Here is a 22884-nt window from a genome sequence, read left to right as displayed (position 1 = left end):
AGAATCCCACGGCGGGCGCTCTAAAATTCTTTGTGTAAATATGGGTATTCGGTGCCGTCGCTCCGTGCCATACTCAAACACTCAGGAGCCCAGGGCGGCGAAGTCCTTGTAGATAAAAAGGAAGACACTAGTGGTCAGCGATGGATTAATCATCATGAAAAGAAAATCATTGGACGTTCATCAAGAGAAAAAAATCTGAAGGGAGCATGGCTCTCCTCTTTCGCGCACGAAAGATCGGTAACAGGAAGCTGAAAAAATCATCATCATGATTATTCGGCGGAACATCTTTTTCACTACTACACTTGCAAGTGTAACGTCACACGTCGAAAAATAACTTGTCACTATTTGTAGACGTACAATGTGTGTAAATAAAGTAAAATAATTATTTTTAAGTGGTGCTGACAAGGAAATTCACAAAAAATCATCAGCAGATTGATTTTCTTGGAGAAGTTCGGGAGCGATTTTCTTTTGCGTGATTTGCCTCCTCTCTCTTTCGCGAGTGAAGTAAGTTCGCAAGCGAAATTGATTTTTTTGCGATTATTCCATCCCTGCTAGTGGTTGGTACTAGCAATGGTAGCCGACAGCTATAAAGTCAACTTCGTTTATATATTTTTATTTATACAGATTCTGATACAGGCTGGTGAAGCACAATTTTCTACATATTAATCTTCGAGAATTTGTTCCAGCCAAGCGTGATCCCATATATTATGCAACCTTTATTAAAAAAAAATGCATCTTCCTACTCAACAAACGTCATCAACATTGCAAGATAAGAGTATATTGTTTTCAGAATCTAAAAGAGTGGTGTTTGTAAAAATGACAAACCTGGTAAAAGTATGCCAAACAATATGGCAGACTGCTACTTACCTTCACATATGTTTCCACATTAAGTGGTGCTACTCCTCCAACGGATAAATCCTTTGCGGTTTGTGACGAAAAAAGCATGAAGGAAACAATTCGTCCAGCAGATACCATTCGATATCGTAGATATCGATTATCATTTGATCATTCTATTTGGAACGGAATGTTACATAAATTTTCATCAATTTCTAGAAAAAGGATCTTACCTTCGAAGTTACAATTGTTCCCAGCGCACAATATTGAGTTAGTTGAAAAAACAAAGCCATGAAAATGCAGGCAGCCTGTAGGTAACCACAGATGTAGGTCAAGAAGATGGTGACCAGAAAAGTGCCAGCTTGGAAAAGAATTGGTACCGCGCAACCAAACTTAAAGAGTTCGATAGCATCTTGCTCAAACTCGACAATGATCTGGTGCAGTTGGCAGATCCGTACTAGTTTTTCAGTGATCAACTTTTTGTTTCTCTGGGACATTTGTAGCAGTAAGTTAAGATTTCTTATCTCATTCCGAAGACAATTTCCGTAGGCTATGATTGGAACTACGGTGATGATAAATGCTACATCCGCTGCAAGATATCCATTAACACAGATTACAATCATTGAGAGATGAAGCATACTATGCAGCGAGTATCCAACTAACGTTGTATGGCCCACAAACGGGATGAATGCTGTAAAGGCGAGAAACCTTTGCCTGGTAACTAATGCGTATAGAACAACTAGGACAACAATCAAAAGCCCGGAGCTCACATATACGATCACTATTCCTTTGATGAAAAGATTCATCTTAGCGATAACATCTCTGAGAATGGGTCGATTTCTTTCATCACTGTCGAACCGTTCATAGATTCGTTCCGTAGTTTGGAACAGCTGGACATATCGCGGTTTACGTACGACTGCGGTCCACATCTTGCTGGAGCCTTGTAAAGTCAGCAAGAGACAAATAAACATTTCCAGGAAGCTGTACCAGTCCGCACGAAGGAACCAACCAGAATAGAGACAAATGACGTAAAGTGCCATTAGAAACAAGTTGGAGCCAATGATTTGGATGTTCGTGCCTCGTTCCGGGGTGGACGTGTCGATACCAATCATGTACGAAGCCTTGCGAACCGTCTCGAACGATTTGCGGAATTCGCAAATGGATCCTCCGTTGGTTGCTGGTTTGTTTGATTCACACTTCATGTTGGAACTTGCCATTCAACGATTCTCTGGGAACTCGATCCTTTCAATGCAATGCTGATAGTCATGTTGGCTATTTATGCTTCTTTAATAATGAAATATTAAATATGCATTTTATATGACTCCTATTGTATGACTTGTAACAATTAACTCTTTTTATCAATTATTAAATGGTGTATGCATTAGTGATGCCTAGAACTAATATTGGATTAATTAATGCATAATTTATTAACATACCTTTAAAAAAAAAAATTAAAACATGCTGGAGTGCGTACTTTACTAAAGTCTAGTTTTAATTTTGATCTGCTTAATCCAAGCTAACAGAAAATTTTAATAGTATCTACACCAACACTAACCGGCTTTAGAAGGCTTGATTGGTGTGGCAATCCAAACCGCTCATACAAGTTATCCTCCTTTTACTGCGGGATTCAAACTGACACCCTTTAGATTACGAGTCCAAATACCGACAGGTGACTCTACCGAACATCAGACCAAGTATCAAGTATTTGTTCTCCTTAGTACTTCGTCGTTGTCGTGCTATCTTGTCGTACGTGCATTTTGGGCCAAATTGAGTTAAGAACGCCATTTGTGCAGCTCTAAGTGCCTCACCTTTTGACCTTCACAGATCCCCAAAATTCGATTTCAATTTTGAGATCTTCAATGAAAACTGAAAAACTCACTGCATTGTTGTCACTCTTCAGATCAAAAAAGGTCGTGCCGACAACTGGCCAAAGGGATTTCAGGTCAGAACGCGTTTGACACACGAGCAATTCTCTGAGATTTCGGTCATTCGATTTTTTTGTATTTTTTAATCCGGCTGAAACTTTTTGACAAAGGACTTTGTCTTAAAGCTCTATCTGCGGTGTCAATGCAAACATTTTCGAAAATGTAGCGTTACCGTCGCATGCCCTCGGCGTGACATTCTGTTTTTGTTGCGTGGATGCCGTGCCAACTATTTAAGCTAAAAGTTAGCCTCTGGAGGATTTAGTGTCCATCAGACTTTCATCAAAGACGGACCTTACGTTGGGAATTTTATTGCACACACACACACGCACACGCTGAAAGAAACAGGTGGTGCACGAACTTGAGAGGAGGTCCAAGAAGTTATTTACGGTTGCCAGAACGGTCACCGGAATACCGAAATGATTGGGAACAATTTGGTAGGATATCGGCCACACCCGGAGTGGCCAGTGCCCTGAGGGAAGGTTCTACCTGGAGGACATTTACGGAACCATACAAATTTGGGCAATATTGGTATCAAAATTCATGGTTTTTGATACTGGTAATGAAAATGGCCATTTTGACAGGATTGGCCACACCCGGAGTGGCCATTGCCCTGGGGAAGGTTCTCCCGGGAGGACATTTACGGAACCATACAAATTGGGGCAATATGGGTGTAAAAATTCATTTTCCGAAAAATACTCGTTTTGGCAATATTTTCGTTTTTTGGCAACTTATTTCCACAGAGGTGCCAATGATTGAAAACATTAAATTAGAATTAATTATTAATGATTAAATAAATTGGCAAAGAATTAAAAAATACAAAAAAATAGATAATTTTTAGAGTTTTGTACAAAGTTCTTTGTCATATTGGTCATGAAGAACATAACCACCTGCACCTTTTTGGTGCCTTCGGTATGCCCAAAGAAGCCATTTTGCATCATTAGTCCGTTCATATAATTTTCCATACAAATTTGGCAGCTGTCCATACAAAAATGATACGTGAAAACTCAAAAATCTGTATCTTTTGAAGAATTTTTTGATCGATTTGGTGTCTTCGGCAAAGTTGTAGGTATGGATATGGACTACACTGAAAAAAATGATACACGGTAAAAAAAATTGGTGATTTTTAATTCCACTTTTTGTCACTAAAACTTGATTTGCAAAAAAACACTATTTTTTTATATGTTTTAGAGGACATCAAATGCAAACTTTTCAGAAATTTCCAGAATGGGCAAAAAATCTTTGACCGAGTTTTGATTGACATGGCCAACCAAACAAATCATGTTCGTTACACACACAGTTAAAAAAAGTTAAAAGTAGTGTAAATTAAGAAGATTGAATTACAACATTTATGTTGTAATTTAACCTCAATTTAGCATGAAAAAGTGAAAGAAAGAAAAGAGGTAAATTAAAAATTAAAATTACCATGAGTTTTTTTTAATGTTTATTGTTTACATTGCGGGCTCTATTTTTTGTTTATTCAAGGTACAACATCGAAACGCTTTTTCTCGGAACGTCAAAAAGCAATGTTCGACAAGATACCACGACAGCGACGACTTATACCAGTTAAAAAACATGTGTTATATTACATCTGGGAAGGGGTACATCTTTTATGTCAGAAAATAAAGTGTAAGTTTACCTCTGAAAATTTGAATTTTACCGCTTTTCTGGTGTAATGTAATTTTTCAGTCGAATTTGTGGTAAAATTACATCATAAAAGTGGTAATATTTAAGCTTACGAAATTACACCTTCCAAATTGAGACATTTTTTACTGTGTATCTGGAATAAATGAACAACTAAAGTTAATATGTTGATTTTTTCCTTTTATTTAAATAATGTTATCAACAAGGCAAGAAAAGAATAGGTGGTTTTCATGATCTGAAAAATAATAATATTTGTTAAAATATGTCAGAAGTTACTTACGTTTTTCAAACGCTGATCCCCATTTTGCTTGATTTGTTCTTACCTTCACATATGTCTCCACATTAAGTGGGGCTATTCCTCCAACGGATAAATCTTTTGCGGTTTGGGCCCGATGAAGCATGAACACCACAATTTGCTGCTGTGTATTGCCGAGCCGATACCACTCGATTCCGTAGATGTCGATCGTCATTTGATCATTCTATGTGAAACAGATTTTCTTTAGTATATCAAAACAAACTTTTTAAAAGGGCCTTGGATGTGAACAAACAGTTTAAAAATATCCTCACCTTTGCGGTCACGATTGTTCCCAGCGCACAATATTGAGTCAGTTGAAAAAATAATGCCATAAAAATACTAGCAGCTTGGACGTAACCACAAATGTAGCTCAAAAAGATAGTGACCAGAAGAGTGCCAGCTTGGAAAAGAATTTGAACCGCGCAACCGTACTTGAAGTGTTCAACAGCATCTTGCTCAAACTCGACTATCATCTGATGCAGGTTGCAGATCCGTAAAAGTTTTTCAGTGATCAACTTTTCGTTTCTCTGGGGCATTTGAAGCATCAAATTGAGGTTTCTTATTTCGTTTTGTAGACAATTTCCGTAGGCTATGATTGGAACCACGGTGACAATAAATGCAGTATCAGATGCGAGGTATCCAATAACGCAAAAGACAATCATTGACAGATGAAGAAAGCTATGTATGATGTATCCAACCAAAGTTGTATGATCCACATATGGAACGAAGATTGTGAGGACAAGAAATTTTTGTCCAGTAAGTGATATGTACAGAACAACTAGAGTCACGATAATAACTCCACAACTCACATACACAATTACAATCCACTTAATAAAAAGATTCATCTTAGAGACAACCTCCCTCAGGATGGGCCTGTTCCTTTCATCGTCATCAAAGCTTTCATAAATTCGCTCTGTAGTTTGAAACAGTTTGCAGTAGCGCAATTTATGTACGAATCCAGTCCACAGCTTGCTAGTGCCTTGCAAGTTTAGAAAGAGACAAACAGACAACTCCAGCAGCCGATTCCAATCCGACCGCAAAAACCAACCCGAGTACAAACAAAAAACGTAGACTAACGCGATTATGGTCGAAGTTCCGAAGAAGCGCACGTTCAGGTCTGACTCACGGGTGAACAGAGCAACGCCAACCAAGTACGAAGCCTTGCGAACCGTCTCGAACGATTTGCGGAACTCCGGCAGGGAACCTCCGTTGGCGGCTGCTGAATCGTTCACCACGTTGTGCATTGCGGTACGTTCCATTTAACGGTTTCCGTGAAACTGATGATCAGTATTGCAAGCCAGTACGGTTAAGGTTTACATTTAACCAGTTGGAGCTGTTAAATATGGCAGCATTAAATATTGATATGGGGCTATTTTTTTTACTGTGTTCTGTAAGACACAATAGATACAGGTCAGCAATTCTCTGACAGTTTGTGCAAAGTAATTTCGCATCATTAATTCATAAATACAAGCCTTCATACGATTTTGAAATATTCAAAAATATGTATCTTGAGTACGGGTGTTCTGAAGACAAGGCTTCTTAAAGAAAAAATAAAAGTTACACTCTCATATTTTTTGAAAAAAGTCATAACCTTTTTTGACTTTATTTTTTGTTGTAAAAAATATTTCCATAAAAGAGTACTTAGCATAAAATGTGATATTGTGCACCGTTTTCAAGTAAAGTCACATCAAATTATTGTTTTTTTTTGTGTTAAAAACATGACTTTTTTACCTGTAGAAGTTATGTCATCTCTGAAAAAAATTTATTTAGAAAAATGCAACATTTTTTAATCAACCGTAAAACTTGATATGGTCAAAAATAAGTGTTAATTAAGTTGCCAGAGATGCGCAAGCACGTGTGACAAATCGTCGTCGGACAAAATTTTCTTTGGCACGGACAGATCGCAACTAGTTACTCATGAAGATACACATCATTGCACGGAGTTTTATGTGTTTTGTTGAATATCTCAGGAATGATTTCGAGATATGGGGATCTGTGAAGTGTCTTGCCCAAAATGCCTATGCGGCAAGATAGCACGAGCACGACGATATGCTATGCAGTCCAGACTCGATTACCCGAAGGGGACCATCCACAAACCACGTGGACACTTTTTTTGGAAATATCACCCCCCCCCCCCCCCAATTTCCCCCCGTGGACATTTTCCATACTAATATTATTTTTTGTATGGAGCGTTGACAATCGATCATCCGAAGTGAAATATTTGCGAGGATAATCGAGTCTGGACTGTAAATACCAGCTGGTTTTGGAGAACTTAACTGCCCCTGATCGCATAAATGTCCCATATGCATTTTCATCACTTTTAAGTTATTGATGCAGTTTCGTTCAAAATCGTGTGCTCTTTCCGAAAAGCCTATAACATCCAGTGCTTTGTTCTAGAAATCAGGAGAAAATGCAGTTTTTCCGTGAAAACTTACTACGTAGCCTTATGTATGGGACAAACTTCAATTGCGTTTTTCTCAGCTTGCTGTTTTTACATATGGGACATTTATGCGAACATGGGCAGTTAAATGCTTTAAAATTGGAAATATAAAATTTGTTTCACTGTATCTCTTACTGCCTAAATCTCACAAATATGTCAAAATTTTGTGGAAAAACAGTGTTGAAACGGCTGACCCGATTTGCCCCATGTGTCTCGATTCACCCCAATTGCCGGAATTTGTGATCACAGTATAAAAAATCATGGTAATATTACATCTGGGAAGGGGTACATCTGTAATGTCAGAAATATTTGTAATTTAACCTCTGAAAATGAGTAATTTTATCACTTTCCTGGTGTAATCTCATTTTTTTACTATAAATTGAGATAAAATTAAATCATTATAGAGAATATTCAAGCTTGCAAAATTACACCTTCCAAATTTACCCAACTTTTTACTGTGATGCATTGTTCGTTTCAAAGCGAATTGAGTATTATTAAGATTTTTTACAAATTTTAAATTTTAAGATCACAAATTAGAAGTCGACGTAACATTTAGGGACAAAATATCTTCATGAAATTATTGATATTTTTCTCAGAAGTATAAATCTAGCTTCGTTACAAGGACATGTTGATACTGCTTTCTTTAAAATATTGTAAATTTAGCTTATAATTCGATATTAAGATTTTTAAGTAGATTTAAATGCTACCCGAATCCGCAGCCCTGGACAAACCTGTAAATCATTTTCAATGCAATCTGATAATCATTCAAATATGTAGGTATTTAATTCGGAATAACGAAAAGTCACTCCAAAATGAATCAGAATGTGCTGTTTGTAACCATCTTAAGGAAAGTGAAGGAATTTTTGTTCTGAAGTTAATGTGTCTCTAAATTTATATAATTCTGTGATGCAACGTCCTAGTAGATAATAATTGATTTCATACCTTGACAAGGAAAAGGGATTATCGTCACCAAAAAAGTATCACGACGTAGGGCAGTAAGCTACTATTCCAAACAACCTGTAGGGAGGATTTTAGACACAATATTGCAAGGGAAACATAAATTATACTTTTAATGGAAAAAATCATGCCATTGATGGCTGTCGTCACGTTAAGCCAGTGTCAAAAATATCGAGTGAATTTTTGCTCTGTTTTGAGGTTCATCGATAATACACGGATAGAAATCCTGTAAGCAGGGTTGCCACATTTGATTCTGTATTTTCGAGAGTCAAACATCTGTATATCTGTATCATGGGGACAAAAATCTGTATTTGCAATCTGTATTGACATTTTATAACAAATTTGTTTGGTTCAAAAATCTGTAAAATACAGATAAACCTGTATATGTGGCAACCCTGCCTGTAAGCTAATCCGGTAACTCTGTGTTGTCGAATTCGAAAACATGGAAATTTTTCCAAAATCGTCAAAATTTTTCACGATTTTGCTGTAAATGTTTTCAAAATCGACAATATTGTTGTTCAAAATTGGTTTTTTTTTTTTGACTATTTTGGAAACATTTCCATGTTTTCGAATTCAACAACACAGAGTTACCGGATTTGCTTACAGGTTTTGTATCCATGTAGACTGTTGAAGAACAACAGGTTCTAAATTAATTTAGTTTAGCTTTCTTGAAACATTTTTTCCCCGTATTATCAATTGGAACTAAACTTCCGACTCGTCACTGTTTCGAGCAACAAATAATGAAACATGTTCTAGTTTTAAGCTTTCTCTTTTTCTATCCCCTTTTCCTAGCAAGTTTAGTAAGTTTTTTTTCTTAATTTTTCTTACTCTTACCTTTATTTACAAGCAATAACTGTTCCAAAATGGATTATGATGTAAAACACAGCTGAAAGGAACTCCAAAACTCTGTTTTGTACCTCAAAAGAACTTATTGTATCTGATCATTCACCAATAAAACCAAATTTGAATTTGAATAATGAAACATGTTATTCTAAATGGAAAAATGACCTTTCTGGGTTATTGCAGTTTCGAAAATTACGTTAAATTTTCCAAAAATAATATGTGCAAAAAAAAATAAAGTCGAGTAACGAAAAATGGTACAATTATTGAAAAACACGTCTGTTTTCAAATATTCAAAAATGGAAGGGGTCGTTCCACCCCTCCGTAACAAGATATCGGAAAATGGAGCTCGGATTCGTGATATCTCCCCCATAGGACAAAGTTTCACGCAAATCAAGATTGAATTTTTCAAAACATTGTTTATTTGAAATATGAAAATGCACAAGTTTCTTGCTTTTTGAATAGCAAATCAACTTACACCAGCGCAACGTTATCGTCCGAGGGCCTGCACTCCTGCTGCAACCGGGAGTCCTTTCTGGACAGCGTTGAACACTCGCTTGCCAGCCTTTTCCTGTGTGTGTGAGACAGAAACATAAATTGTTAGCCATGCTAATCAATATTTAAACATCCCACCAGGGCGATCAATTTCATGGTTTATTGGAGCGCTTAACTGACGCTTAGTCGTGACACGTTATGGAATGATTTGGAGAGAATAAGATTTTCAATGGTTTTGGTTTGCTTACAAATTTCTTAAACAACTTACAATTTTCTTGCCAAGTTTCTTCAACCTTCCGGCTTCGGTTTGGCCCAGCAGCAACAGGGCTGCCAGAATGACAATCAAAAACAGTTTGTTAAAGTTCATGATGGCGGATGCAGTTGGCTTACACCGGTTGTCTTAATGCTTACAACTCGCTTGGTACTGGCTGATTTCTGAATGAACTGCTCTTGTTTTATATACCTATCGTTTCAAACACGATAAAAAAGCACGTGCAGTGGTACATCCCCGGGGCTGTTATCTTTGGCAACCGTGTTTGCCTCCGATAGGACGTACTTTGTCAATGAAAGTGGATACCGAGACAATGAGTTAAATAATAGCTTGTCATTCGGAGGTTCAATGTTAGCTTTCAAGTATGCGGTTTCCTGAAGATAAGTTCGTCTAGCAAGATATTTGAATTTGCAAGAAACTTAATAGTGTTTACCAACTGTATTTTAATTTCTTAGAATGGGAAGCGACTACATGAGCTCATATAATACCGCACAATTTATCTGCAAAAAGTTGACATTCTCTCCAACATACGCACTAACCTAGAAAACTCATTTGCAACAACAACACCACGAACAAAATAAAGTCGTCATGGTGGCTGCCGTCCTGCTGGGTTTGGCTTCAGAACCGGATTTGTGGCCGGAAGCTGGAACAAACTGTACTCACTCCGGAGTAAACCCTCAATGCACTAAGATTGCTAGAAAAGTCACAATTTCAAACATATAATCTTTTTCATGAAAAAGTAGCTATGTTTACGAAAATTCCCAAATATTTGTGGGAAAAATAAAAAAACTTATTTTATCATTTATTAGTTTTTAAAATGAGTAGCAAAGGTTGTCTCGAAAGTAAACTACAAAACGGCTCGGTGGCACGAGCATAAGCTGTAAGTTCTGCTGCAGGGCTTTGACCGTTGTGTATTATGTGTGTGCTATTGCTCAAGTTGCTTCCTCAGAGCGAATCTGCAATGCCATTAGTGTGATGCTAAGACAAACCGTCAGCTTAAAGGCGAATGAAGCATTTTTTGTAATAATGCATCTTATGTTTTTAAATTCAATTAAACAGGTTGTCCCCTTGAGCTGTGATATTAGAATAAGTAATGCCTTTTTCCTTCTCTGTCCAATTTGTTCTCCTTAGTACCAGTAAACTCCCTCCCCATTTCGAACAAATCAGCTGTTGAAAGGTAGTCCATATCTCAGCTCAGGATAACAACTGCACCAATGTAATTTTTAAAGCAACCTATTAAAATGAAAAGAATAAAGAAAAAAAAATCAATTAAAATTTTTTGGGTAACATACTTTTATTTGCGTTATTATATTTTCGAATAAAGGAAATTTTGTCCTTTTCCAGGTTATCCGGAACCGATTCCAGACGAGCTAATTGTTTTTTACTGGTTTCAGAGAGCTTAGCTTTAAATTCAATGAAAATGATAAATTAAACTATTGGTAAAGTTCAAACTCGATTATCCGAAGACTCGATTACCCGCAGTTTTGAGTATCCGAAGCACTAGCGTGCACAGGGTGGAACAACATGGGGCAACTGCCCCACCATCCTCAGAAATTTGTTTTAAATTTGGTCAGGGGGTGTCCACAAATGACGTATTTTTCAAAACGTCCATTATTGCCCCACCTTCCTCAAAGAGCTGGGCACGCTAGTGATCCAAAGTTCGATTAACCGAAGGTTTAGGACCTCAAAAATTCGAATCATGCACAAATTTTTTTTTTCGTGTCTTTTTTATTTTTAACATCAAATTCGAGCTCTGCGACCCCATTTTAGTCAAATTTGAACGGTGGATTGGACACATTCTGCAGTGGAGTTACAACGGTTTGACGTTTCTTCTTTCAGTTTTTGTTTTGCTTTAACTAGGAAATTTCAAAGAAAACACATCAATATTTTTACAGGTTTCCTGAAAGTATGGTATTTTGCCAAAATAATCAACAATGAGCTAATGATTTAACGGTTTGGTTGCTGTTTTAAGAGCGAATTTGTAGCGTGACGTTACAACGATGGAGAATTTTGTTCCCTCAATATTTTTCAGAAAAGGCTTTGATTCTGCTCTGATAATCAACATAAACTAAATTTTTTTTTTGTTTTTAAACTTAAACTTGACTGCTGAATCGAATACCAACACATTTCGTTACGTTACAATGCATACTTTTACAAAAATGGTGTTCTGCTTGCGTTGTAACTAGAGCGTCCAATTTCCCGGGGTTACAAAATTCCCGGGAAACGGGAAATTTTCAACAAATTTCCCGGGAAATCCCGGGAATTCCCGGGAAATTTTAAATTTAACAAAAATTATTCTCATCCTGTTTCTGATTAATATTTTGCAACAGAATTGTACAGAACAGCAACTTTAATGGTCAAAATGAGTGTAAGGATCAATTAATGGCTTGAAAGCTTGTAAAAAATCATGCAACTTTGAGAAAATATTATAAATTTTCTAATTTTTTATGCTGTCTTTCAAATCGTACCAAATCAAAATAAAATATTATTAGTATTTTTGTTGAGAAGTATTTTTTTAATCAAAGTGTTTGGACAGTGAAAATCTATGCTCCACAAAAACAAAATTGCTTTTACATTTGTCTCAGTGATCATAAAGGTGAAATGGGAAAAAATCATGCAGAAATAATGTTTTTCATGGCAAATTACTTATTTCAGAACAACTATTTTCAACTTGTGAATAAATAGATAATCATTGAACCTGCCCTAAACATCTAATTTCAAGCGCTATTTAACTTGAAACACTAATTCATGAAATCACATTTCAAAGTTTTACAATATTTGAAGTAAGTTTTTGAAATATGGTTGCATTCTTTTGGTAAATTTTATATGATACGAAGTTGTTTTTTAATGATTTTCATGGTTCCATTCATGGTATGATTTTAGTTATATGGTTATATGGCCTAATAAATTAATTAGATTAAAATAATTTTCATAGTGTAAAAGTGGTTGAAATTTAGCGATATAGTTTCATATTTAAAATTTATAACTTCAAACAGTTATTTCTCGAATACTTTTGAACAAATTCTTCTCGAACAACCTTTTTTGAAAAAAATAATTATATAGATTAAATTTTCATCAAATTTGGTCAAGGTAAACACAAATGGTGGATATCTTATTTTCAAATGATATAACAAAAAAAAAACGATTAAATAGGTTGTCGAAAATAAAATAGGTAATATTCATTCGATAATAGCGTAATTTTTGTTGCCCAAAATATAAGCAAACAATATTCTTAGTTGTGAATGCTTCATGAATAAAAAAATATCAGAATTAAACCTTGACATGAAATTCACAGACAAGCTGATTAGTTCAATATGAACAGTAGATTGAAGTGGATAAAATCAAATCAGATTCTCTAATTATTATTTTTTGCATGACTTCAAAACATTGGTGCCAAAAAGGTAAGAAAATGTAAATTTCCGCTTGTATTTCGGGAATTCCCGGGAAATTTACAAATTTCCCGGGAAACGAGAAATATTTTTTTCTGGGAAATCCCGGGAATTCCCGGGAAATTTTTTCCAGGGACGGGAAATTGGACGCTCTAGTTGTAACGTCACGGAAATTCTAGATGCTATATCTCTGCGAAAAATTGCTAAATTTCGATCTACCCAGTTGCATTCGACGGGAAAAATAGTTTCTGACCACCGGAGATATTTCGGGTTTCCGGAGGTAGTTTTGAGGTGGTTTTTTTGCTGATTGAGGTGCCTGAAAACCCGATATTTTCCCTCTGGTATACTTGCCCGGAGAATGTGTCATTGCCAATTAAATTGAAAAATGCATTTTTTTTTATTTTGTCTCTTTGGAGGAGTTTAGGTATCATACTTAAGCTCGACTATCATCATGCGAGCCGGAAAGTTTGACCGGCTGTTGCACCTGCTAGCTTGTAGGGCGCCATCCATAAAGTACGTCACGCTAGACTATTTCTTGAATACTGAAACTTCAGTTCAATGTTTGATAAACATGTGTGTGTGTGTGTGTGCAACCAACCAAACGGGACCACGCGGTCACTTCTTACAAATTGAGTTGTTTCCATGTATTTTTAGATCTTCATTCTATACATGCAAATAACTCGCATAGGCATTTGGAAGGTGTTAGCTCTGTCGAGCTTCGGTGACCCATTTCTACGCTGGCTAGCCGAGCGCGAGGTACTTCAGCTTTTATCGACAAGCCCCGCCCTGAAGAACGTTTGTACCAATCGGGTTCAAACGTTATTTAGAACTTCCGAACCCTTGTCAAATGGACAAGGACCCAGCGCGTATATAGTTGATAGTAACAGTATTCCTAATTCCAGTCATCGCTCACCAAGCTGTGATGGCGTAGTGGTTCGCATTTTTGCTTACCAATCCAAAGGACGGGGGATCGAACCCCGACTCGGGCGACTTTTCGTTTTTATGTTCAGAGTTTCAACATTAATATTTCCTATAATTTCTCATTGGGAGCAGATGGGAATCGAACCCAGGACCATTCGCTTAGAAAGCGAACACCGTAACCAGTCAGCCACGGCCGCTCCCATATAATGTAAAACAAGTAATAGTTCAAATATCAACAAAATAAATAAGAACTTAACAAGTTGTTTCGAAGCTTCTATCTGTTTAATTCGGAGAAAGAAGTTTAAAAAATCAACATAATTATATGGAAAAGTTTATTTTGGGAAGAAAACTTAAATCAATTCATAATACCAAAATATAAAAAGAACAAAATTTTGATGATCGTGGAACACAATAATCAAAAAAAAAACTGATGGTAATGGGGGCTAGATGACAAAAGCTTCGAAACAGCTGTCAAGGCCTAGGGTTTAAACTTTAAACAACTGCCTTAATTTTGGAAACACTAATTTTATATTGGCATTCAAAACAAAAATAATATTACAAAAAAACTAGACAAAATACAGAACTATCAAAAAAGCTTAAAAAGGGTAATTTATCCAATTGATTTATTATATCTTGGAAAATACTATCCAAAAATATTAGTGATTCCAAAACCAAGAGATTGCAAGAAATAACTACTTAAATATTTTATTTTTAAAGTCTTTCAGATGGTTCCGAAAGTATTCCTGAAAATCAATGCAAACATCATTTCCTGTTACTTGTCCAAGATTATTTATAAAATACATTAAAATTTAGCCACAAATGAAAGGTTAAATGGTTAAATGGATTATTAAACAAAAATAATAGTTTTTTTTTCAATCGGGGCAGTTGTCAAGACCTAATTTCAATATAATGTTATAATCCGTCCCGATCTTGGCAGCATTAACTTTGAATTTACAAAAAGAAAGATTGAATAAAAATTGAAAAAAAAAATGTTTTAAAAGCGCTATACATTTAATGTGCTAGTTTAATTTTGGAACACTAAAAAAACGGAAGCGAATGAATGGGTTAATGTTTCTCAAATAAAATCAATAAACAACAACAACTTAGCAAAAACGTTATTGATGCCAAAATTGGAAAATAACAACAGATATATCTTGGATATATCTTTATTTATTTTTTTGTAATCTCCCAGATAGTTCCAAAAGCGGGGCTGAAATTTAATGTTATGATTTATATCTAAAACTAAACAAAGCTCCAGAGAATATTTGTATGGACAGCAGATGGACCCAAAAACTGTTGAATTCAATTTTTAAATAGATTATAGAAAACAGAAGTGAAAGTTTTAAAAATGTTTTGTTCACACCATTGTGTGACAACATATATGTTGAAAAACCCATAAAATAAACTGTTTAGAAGTATTTAGTAAAAAGAAGAAGTATTGATCTCAAACTAAAACTAAAAAACGAAAAAGAACTTCAAAACATCCATCAGGCTATGAAAAAAAATAATAACCAAACTTAAGCTATTTCTTGCACAAATTAGGGAAAATAAAAAATCAGTGAAAAGTGAAATAATTATTTCAATGAATAACAATGTAGCCATGAAATTATAAGTTTCGGGAAAAAGAACGTTGCCATGACATTGATAACAACAACTTCAAATATTTTTTTTCATTTATGTAATTAACACTTAATAAGGACCCAAAATGGAAAGAGCTCACCGGGATAGGACAACAGGAATCAAAACAGCCGTTCTACCGCTCCGGAATTTCCACCAACAGCTTCTAAAGGCTCTGCTTCTTAGTAGAGGTCCTTTTCTTCTGTTTTCTTTGCGTTGAGCTTCATCAAAGAACTCTAATTCACAAAATCACAATTTCCACTTTTATGGAACCTAGATGTGTTCCAGCACAGAAACCCTGAGCCCCAGAAACACTCCGAGCCGAAACCCGAAGATATGTCCAAAGCTGCCACCGTAATTCCAACGCCAAAGACGACGCTCATCAGTCGGAAACTACACTTTTCTCCACCACCAATTTGATATTCCGTCGCCTAGTGCCTCTTCAATCCAGCATTCAAAAACCGACTCTCCACTTCCCGGACTATCTACATTTTTAACTAAAATTTCACTAAAAATACTAAAAATATTAAAATGAGACATAAAAAATCCGCGGAGAAAAATTTCAAAACGTCACGACCCAGTTCAATGTTTGATAAACATTACTCTTAAATCAAACACGATGCAAGGCTTTAAGAAACAAAGTTTTGATAATAAATTTGTTATGCTTAAATCATCAGAATTAAAAAAAATAGCTATTGACTATAATTTATATCACTACAACATTCTACAAAATAAAAATCCAAGCGGGTAATTCTCTACCAACTCACACGAAATCGGAAAAATTTGCCTCGACCCCTCGTCGATTTGCGTAAACTTTGTCCTAAGGGGTAACCTTTGTCCCTGATCACGAATCCGATGTCCGTTTTTCGATAACTCGTGACGGAGGGGCGGTATGACCCGTTGAATTTTTGATCATGCTTAAAAAGAGGTGTTTTTCAATAATTTGCAGCCAGAAATGGTGATGAGATGGAAATTCGGTGTCAAAAGGACTTTTATGTAAAATTGGACGCTCGATTCGATGGCGTTCTCAAAATTCAAAAAAAAAACGGATTTTTCATCGAAAAAATCACTTTAAAAAGTTTTAAAAGGTCTGTCATTTTTCGTTAATCAACTGTAAAAGGTTTTGGAACATGTCATTTTAAGGGAAATTTAATGTTCTTTTCGAATCTACATTAACCCAGAAGGGTCATTTTTTCATATTGAAATTTCGTGTTTTTTTCTAACTTTGCAGGGTTTTCTTTAGAGTGTAACAATGTGATACAAAGTTGTAGATTAGACAATTACAAAAATTTTGATAAGTTTTTGGGTTTGCTTATAACCATCACGAGTTATCGCTATTTTACGAAAAAAATGTTTTGGAAAAGTTGGTTGTGTCAAATTGGTTGGTTGGTTTTCAAATTAACCCTCTACAACCAAACCCCGCCTCTAGACGGGCTTCGATTTAAAAAATCGCCAAAAATCCATTTTTCAACCAATTTTTGATCTTTAAAAAGCATTGGAAAGAAGAACTCTTAAAATTTTAGAAAATTTATGGGTTGGAAGTTTTACTTGTTTTATGTGACTTTGCCAATGTTTTAAAAAATGTCATTTTTTTAGGGGTCAACTTTGGCTGTGTTTTTTACTAACATTTCTTAAATTTTAAGTAAAAAGAAGTATGCAGTAATTTTTGTAGTGTCCCAGACTATGCCTCTACGCATTGTTTTACAATTTAAATGATAATGGTGCCAATCTATAGCAGAAAATGTGAAAAACAAGCAAAAAATTGAAAAAGTGGGTGTAAAAACATGAAAAAATTAGATAGGCAAAATGTAATGATAGGAGGTTGTAGAATAGGCCAAATACTATCAAAAACAAACATTAACTAAACAAGATAAATGCAAATTAAAATACTAAAAATGAAACAAGAAAAACATAAAACAAGAGAAGTAAAGTTTTTCGTAGAACAAAAGTTGCTCAAAATGAACTTCTAAACACGGGAAAAATAAAAATTTTCGAAAAAAAAATTTGGGCAGTAGAGGGTTAAGACATGAAGTGAAGCACTGAATTATTTATATTTTTTTTTCGGGCGTTTTGCCACATTGACATTATAACCCGCTTTGGTCGAGTTTGACAAAAATATGGCAGCTGTAAAGAGGCTATTTTTCAAGTGCTGATAAAAATTGTTAAGCGAGGTCACTTTTTAGTTTGACACCCCTTTTACACGGAGTTCAGACACACTACCAAACGTTTGTTTTGATAGTGTGCATTAGCGCCGTGTAAAAAGTGACAGTTCGTCACTTTTTAGTTTGACTTTGACCAACAAACTAAAAAAGTATCAAACGAAAAAGTGACCAACCACCGGGGGTTGAGTGTAGTAAAGTTTCAATAAGTGTTAGATATGAAAAAATATGTATATCTGCCTAATTAATTGAAGCAAAAAGTAGTATAAGTTAGTTAAATACAGATGAGAACCAGTAAGTGGGCGAAAACTGGATCCTCTACTCTATAATGCGTTCGAATATTCATGAATTTACACATTTGAATGATACATATAATCTAATTTAAGGTTACTTTTTCCCTTTCCCAGAACATGCTGAACCGGCGCGCCTTCTCCGAGGTGCTGTACGACGCGCCGCGAACCTCGAAGCTGAAGGAGGACGCCCGCCAGGTGGAGTTTGTGCGCATCGGCCAGGCCCTCAAGCTGGAGGCCATCGTGCGGGGGGACGCCCCCACGAGCATAGCGTCGGCGGGGACCGTGTTCAAGCGGCCACCCTGGGAGCCGCAGTGCTTCTTTCCGACGTTTTCACCGCGGAACGACCTGGTCGGTGACAGCTGGGGCCCGGACCAGCTGTTTCTGGCCTCGGACGAGGGAACATATCTGATCAAGGAGGACCAAACGCACCGGGTTGTGTTCGACCGGACGTTGTGCGTGAAGCAGCTGAGCGTCGTCGAGGATCACGGGATCATGCTGGTGAGGGGTGGGTCAGCGATGCAGAAGGATGGCCACCGGGTGCACGTGTTTAGACTGAGCGAGTTCAGCGACGATCGGTTGGGCCAGCGGTCGCGGATCGACGTCAAGGATCGTCGGATAGATAAGACCCGAGGTTGTCACTTGTACGCGATTTCACGAGCCGGGGAGGCTCATCTGAGGATGGCCGTGGCCGTTGGCCGGAAGTTGTTGATATTCCAGTGGAAACATACGGCCGCGTGGACCTCGTGGTGTCCAAACAGTGACAACGACACCGTCGAGGGGTTCATCTTTCTGAAGGAAATTACACTGCACGATCTGCCGTCGATTATGACGATTTTGGAGGGTTCGTGTCCGAACGCGGGACTGCTGATTTGCGTAGGGTTCAAGCACACGTTCGAGGTGGTGTCGGAATCGACGGGACACTCGACGAAGCTGCACGAAGCGGACACTAAGAAGCAGGCCGGGATTCACCTGGTGGCGGCGCTGGATTTGTACGACGGACAGGACACGGAGCTGCTGTTATGCTATAATCGTAAGTTTGAGGGGACTGATACTGATTTAATAAGGTTTCTCATTATTTAAGTGTTTCCTCTATGCATTGATTCCTAACTGAAACTTTCTTCTCGTTCTTCAGACACCTGCCACTTCCAGAAGCTGTCGGACGAGTGCAACAGCAGCACCGAGTTCGACTTTCAGTTCAACACCCCGCCCAGCTCGGTGGTGTGCGCCTTCCCGTACATCATCGCGTTCACGCCCGACTCGATGGAGATCCGGCTGCTGGTGAACGGGAACCTGGTGCACACGGTCATGATGGCCGAGCTGCAGCTGGTCACGTCGAAGAAGGACATTTACTTCGTGACGACTGCGCCCGAGTTCATCCCGAAAGGTGCCAAACTGCGTGGTCCCGACTCGGAGGACCACGAGCTGGTCAAGCCTCGCATCGAGGAGAGTAAGGTTGCGCCAGAGGAGGAGGAGGGACGGGGGGACGGTTCCGCTGGACGGAGCAGGTTGAGTTCGGACGAGGACAACGGTGGTGGGAGTACGGGGGTTGAGGAGAGTTCCGGGTTGGCGGTGACGCCACAGATTCAGCGTGCCAAGTCTTTACAGAACTCAAAGCCGGAGGGACAGGGCGAACGGGCCAAGGACAGCGTGCTGACGGTGGACGACCTGAAGCGATCGATGTCAAAGAGCAATTCGTACGGCGAAGGTGGATCTTCGTTTACGATACCGACCACCACGTGCAGCAAGGACTTGGCGAAGCACTTTGGCGCACAGCCTCAGCCGAACACCAAAAACCTGTGCAAGCACTTTGGCGAAGCCTCAGTGCCACCGAATTCACCCCAAAACAACACGATGGCCAAGGGTAGCTCGCCCAGTTCGCCCACCCGAAAGTCCTTCATTCGGCAGCCTACGCTAAAGTTGAGCAACTCACAGCAAAACGAAGGCGAAACGTCCCCCTCGAATGGCAACACCAAGCCGTTGCGAATCTACCGAATTCCGCTGACGAATCTCACCGGAACGCACGTCCAGTCCCACCACTATCACTACCCAAGTGCGGACGGATCGGCGAAAAAGCCCACGGCAATCGCCACCAAAATGCAGACGCAACCAACTCCGGCGACGACGACAAAACCCTCGACGAACGACGCCAAACCTGCGCTGAGTTCGTCGCGCGAAGAAGACGAGGACGCGGCCAGTTCCGGCGAGGCACCCGTGCAAAAGATGAGCATCTTCGACCAGATCCAGCAAGATCTGCAGGAGCTGAGCTTGAAGGACAAAGTGGACGGAACGTCGCAGCAACAGCAGCAGGGTGACCTGCTGAGTTCGGTGCTGACCCCACTTTAAGGAGACGTTGAATCGCTCAAAAAAAAAAAACCGTTGCAAGGCCATCCAAAACAGGACACAGGAAAGCATTTTCACGTTGTTACTCTAGGCTATTTAGTACTTTAAAGAAGAGATTCTATATCGGGAGGAGGGCGGAAAATAAAACGCGTAAGAAAAAAAAATCTTCGTTGATCAGAGCGCAACAAGGTTTCAAAAGTTAGGCCAAATGAACCAAAATGTTAAAGGGACGGAACGCGGCGCTTCGCACACTTTTTCTGCTACAGGCGAAAATATCCATTTTCAATTTTGCGTCGTCGGCCAAGTTTACACGATACTGCGATTGGGGTGATGGTTCCTTAACTGCAAAGCTGATCCAAAGCAATTTGCGAAAAAGGTTTCTGTTTGTGACTTGTATTTATTTACTAAAACACATTCAAACTTCGTTTTAAAAAGAGCTTAAGAACCGAATGTGATCAATCAGTACTTGGTTCATTAAAACATTCTTTTTGCAATTCCGTCGTGAAACTACTTACTTTTCCTGTCATTCTTGAACGACGAAATAGCCTACTTTTCTGTACCAAAAATAACAGAATCGAATAGCAACACTTTTCAAAATAAATGCTGAAAAGTTCTACTTTTCAGCACTGAAATGGGTGCTGAAAAGTTGAACTTTTCAGCACTTTTTTGATTTAAACGATTTATTGACAAAATACATGAAAATTTTACTTAAAATTCCACTCAATGGGTGTTTTTCGGGATTGCAAAAAATGTTGTATGGAACTCGTTGCAAAACTTGATTTTTTCAGCACTCTTCGTATTTATCCAACTCGGTGAACCTCGTTGGATAAATGTACGACTCGTGCTGAAAAAATCCTCTTTTTGCAACTTGTTGCCTAAACTACTATTTTCCAACCCAACTAGATGATTTGTCTGCTAGTTACGGTGGACAACCCGCTGGTCCACTTGATTTAATCGCTTTTTCTGCGCAGTTGATGATGAACTGTCAGATTTTTTACTTGTGCTGGTTCCAAGCCATAACTGTACTGTTTCTGGGGACTTTCTTGTTGGTTTATTGGTTTAGTGGCGAAATCTTTTAACCTTCTACAACCCAAACCCGCCTCTAAACGTGCTTTGATCTAAAAATTTGCCAAAAATCAATTTTTCAACCAATTTTAGATCTTTAAAAAGCATTGGAAAGCAGAACACCTAAAATTTTAAAAAATTGGACAGGGCAAGGTTAATTTTGTTTTTTAATTTCGTGACATAAACAATAATTGTGTTTTGAAAAAAAATTGAAGCAGAGTTCCCCTACAGAAACTGTTGACTTTTTTGATTAACTAGGTTGATCAATGCCACTACACTGCACCACTTCACTACACAAATTTAGCTTCATAGTTTCGAACTTTCTCAAAAACATGTTAAGTTCTACCATTCACTGCTGAGATGAAAATTACAACTGAAAATGAAAATGATTTCACCCCAACTTTACACAAAATCGAACAAATTCGAAATCGTCTTTTTCGGCTATCGAATATCAAAACATGCAAGTATCTCGAATTTCAGCAAGAGTTGAGTGTTTGCCCACTTTTTAAAGAATATTATTGAAAAACTGAGAAAGTTCTCTATATTTTGCTTTTTTGAACTTTGTTGACCCTTAGTTGCTGAGGTATTGCCATGCAAGTGTTTAAAAACAGGAAAATTGATGTTTTCAAAGTCTCACCCAAACAACCCACCATTTTCTAATGTCGATATCTCAGCAACTTATGGTCCGATTTACAATGCGAAAACATGAAACATTCGTGAAATTTTTCGATCTTTTCGATTTTTTTTGAATTTTTTTAAACCTAGACTAACATTTTAAAAGGGCGTAATATTGAATGTTTAGCCCTTTTGAAATGTTGATCTTGATTTTTTTTAAATATTGTTTTCGAAAAATCGGAAAATTTCATAAATGTTTCATATTTTAACATTGAAAATCGGACCATTATTTGCTGAGACATCGACATTAGAAAATGCTGGGTTGTTTGGGTGAGACATAGAAAACATCAATTTTCCTGTTTTTAAACACTTGCATGCCAATATCTCAGCAACTAAGGGTCGTATCAACAATTTCAAAAAAGCAAAATATAGAGAATTTTCTCAGCTTTTCACAAATATTTTTTTCCGAAGTGGGTAAATATGTACACTAATTTAAAAGAAATGAAAAACTGCGAATATTTTCAAAAAAGTCACCTAAAAATGGCCCAAACTTGAAAACGGTGCACTTTATCAAAATTTCACTTTAGTACTTTTTGATTGCAAATTTGATTTTACATCGAAAAATGAAGTTTAAAAATTGTTGCGACCAATAATTCGATTTTTTGAAAAAATCAGTATTGATAAAAATAGTGTTTTTTTGCAAATCAAGTTTTAGTGACAAAAAGTTAAATAAAAAATCACCAAATTTTTTTTACCGTGTATCATTTTTGTCAGTGAAGTCCGTATC

The 22884-nt window shown here is 37.5% G+C and overlaps 4 protein-coding genes across 10 annotated transcripts in view; 1 reads left to right on the top strand and 3 right to left on the bottom strand.

The window, feature by feature from the left end:
• LOC120417316 (GTPase-activating Rap/Ran-GAP domain-like protein 3) overlaps nucleotides 1–21033 on the top strand; it is a 292571-nt gene extending 271538 nt beyond the window's left edge. For 2 of the 7 annotated variants that reach the window (XM_052711293.1, XM_039579283.2), the window contains exons 12-13: nucleotides 18192–19107; nucleotides 19210–21021. In XM_052711293.1, the coding sequence (XP_052567253.1) occupies nucleotides 18192–19107; nucleotides 19210–20420 (2127 nt within the window). In that variant the 3' untranslated portion in view covers nucleotides 20421–21021. Of the gene's footprint in view, nucleotides 1–18191; nucleotides 19108–19209 lie in introns of all 7 variants that reach the window. The other 5 variants (XM_039579280.2, XM_052711294.1, XM_039579281.2 and 2 more) reach the window with 5 other exon arrangements.
• On the bottom strand, nucleotides 897–1946 carry LOC128093665 (uncharacterized). The gene is made up of 2 exons (XM_052711298.1): nucleotides 1215–1946; nucleotides 897–1010 (listed from the first exon to the last, which is right to left on the bottom strand). The coding sequence occupies exons 1-2, from the start codon at nucleotides 1944–1946 to the stop codon at nucleotides 897–899; spliced, it is 846 nt and encodes a 281-aa protein (XP_052567258.1).
• On the bottom strand, nucleotides 4634–6257 carry LOC128093664 (uncharacterized). Its single transcript, XM_052711297.1, has 2 exons — nucleotides 5115–6257; nucleotides 4634–4879 (listed from the first exon to the last, which is right to left on the bottom strand). Exons 1-2 carry the CDS (start codon nucleotides 5952–5954, stop codon nucleotides 4673–4675), a joined length of 1047 nt encoding a protein of 348 aa, XP_052567257.1. The 5' UTR covers nucleotides 5955–6257; the 3' UTR covers nucleotides 4634–4672.
• On the bottom strand, nucleotides 9332–9874 carry LOC120417320 (cecropin-B1). Its single transcript, XM_039579286.2, has 2 exons — nucleotides 9696–9874; nucleotides 9332–9503 (listed from the first exon to the last, which is right to left on the bottom strand). The coding sequence occupies exons 1-2, from the start codon at nucleotides 9792–9794 to the stop codon at nucleotides 9423–9425; spliced, it is 180 nt and encodes a 59-aa protein (XP_039435220.1). The 5' UTR covers nucleotides 9795–9874; the 3' UTR covers nucleotides 9332–9422.
• Nucleotides 21034–22884: the final 1851 nt, after the last annotated feature.

Source organism: Culex pipiens, chromosome 3, assembly GCF_016801865.2.
Source record: "Culex pipiens pallens isolate TS chromosome 3, TS_CPP_V2, whole genome shotgun sequence".
NCBI classification, from domain to species: Eukaryota; Metazoa; Arthropoda; class Insecta; order Diptera; family Culicidae; genus Culex; species Culex pipiens.
Note: the sequence above shows the minus strand (reverse complement) of the source record. Positions and strands in the feature narration are given on the sequence as shown.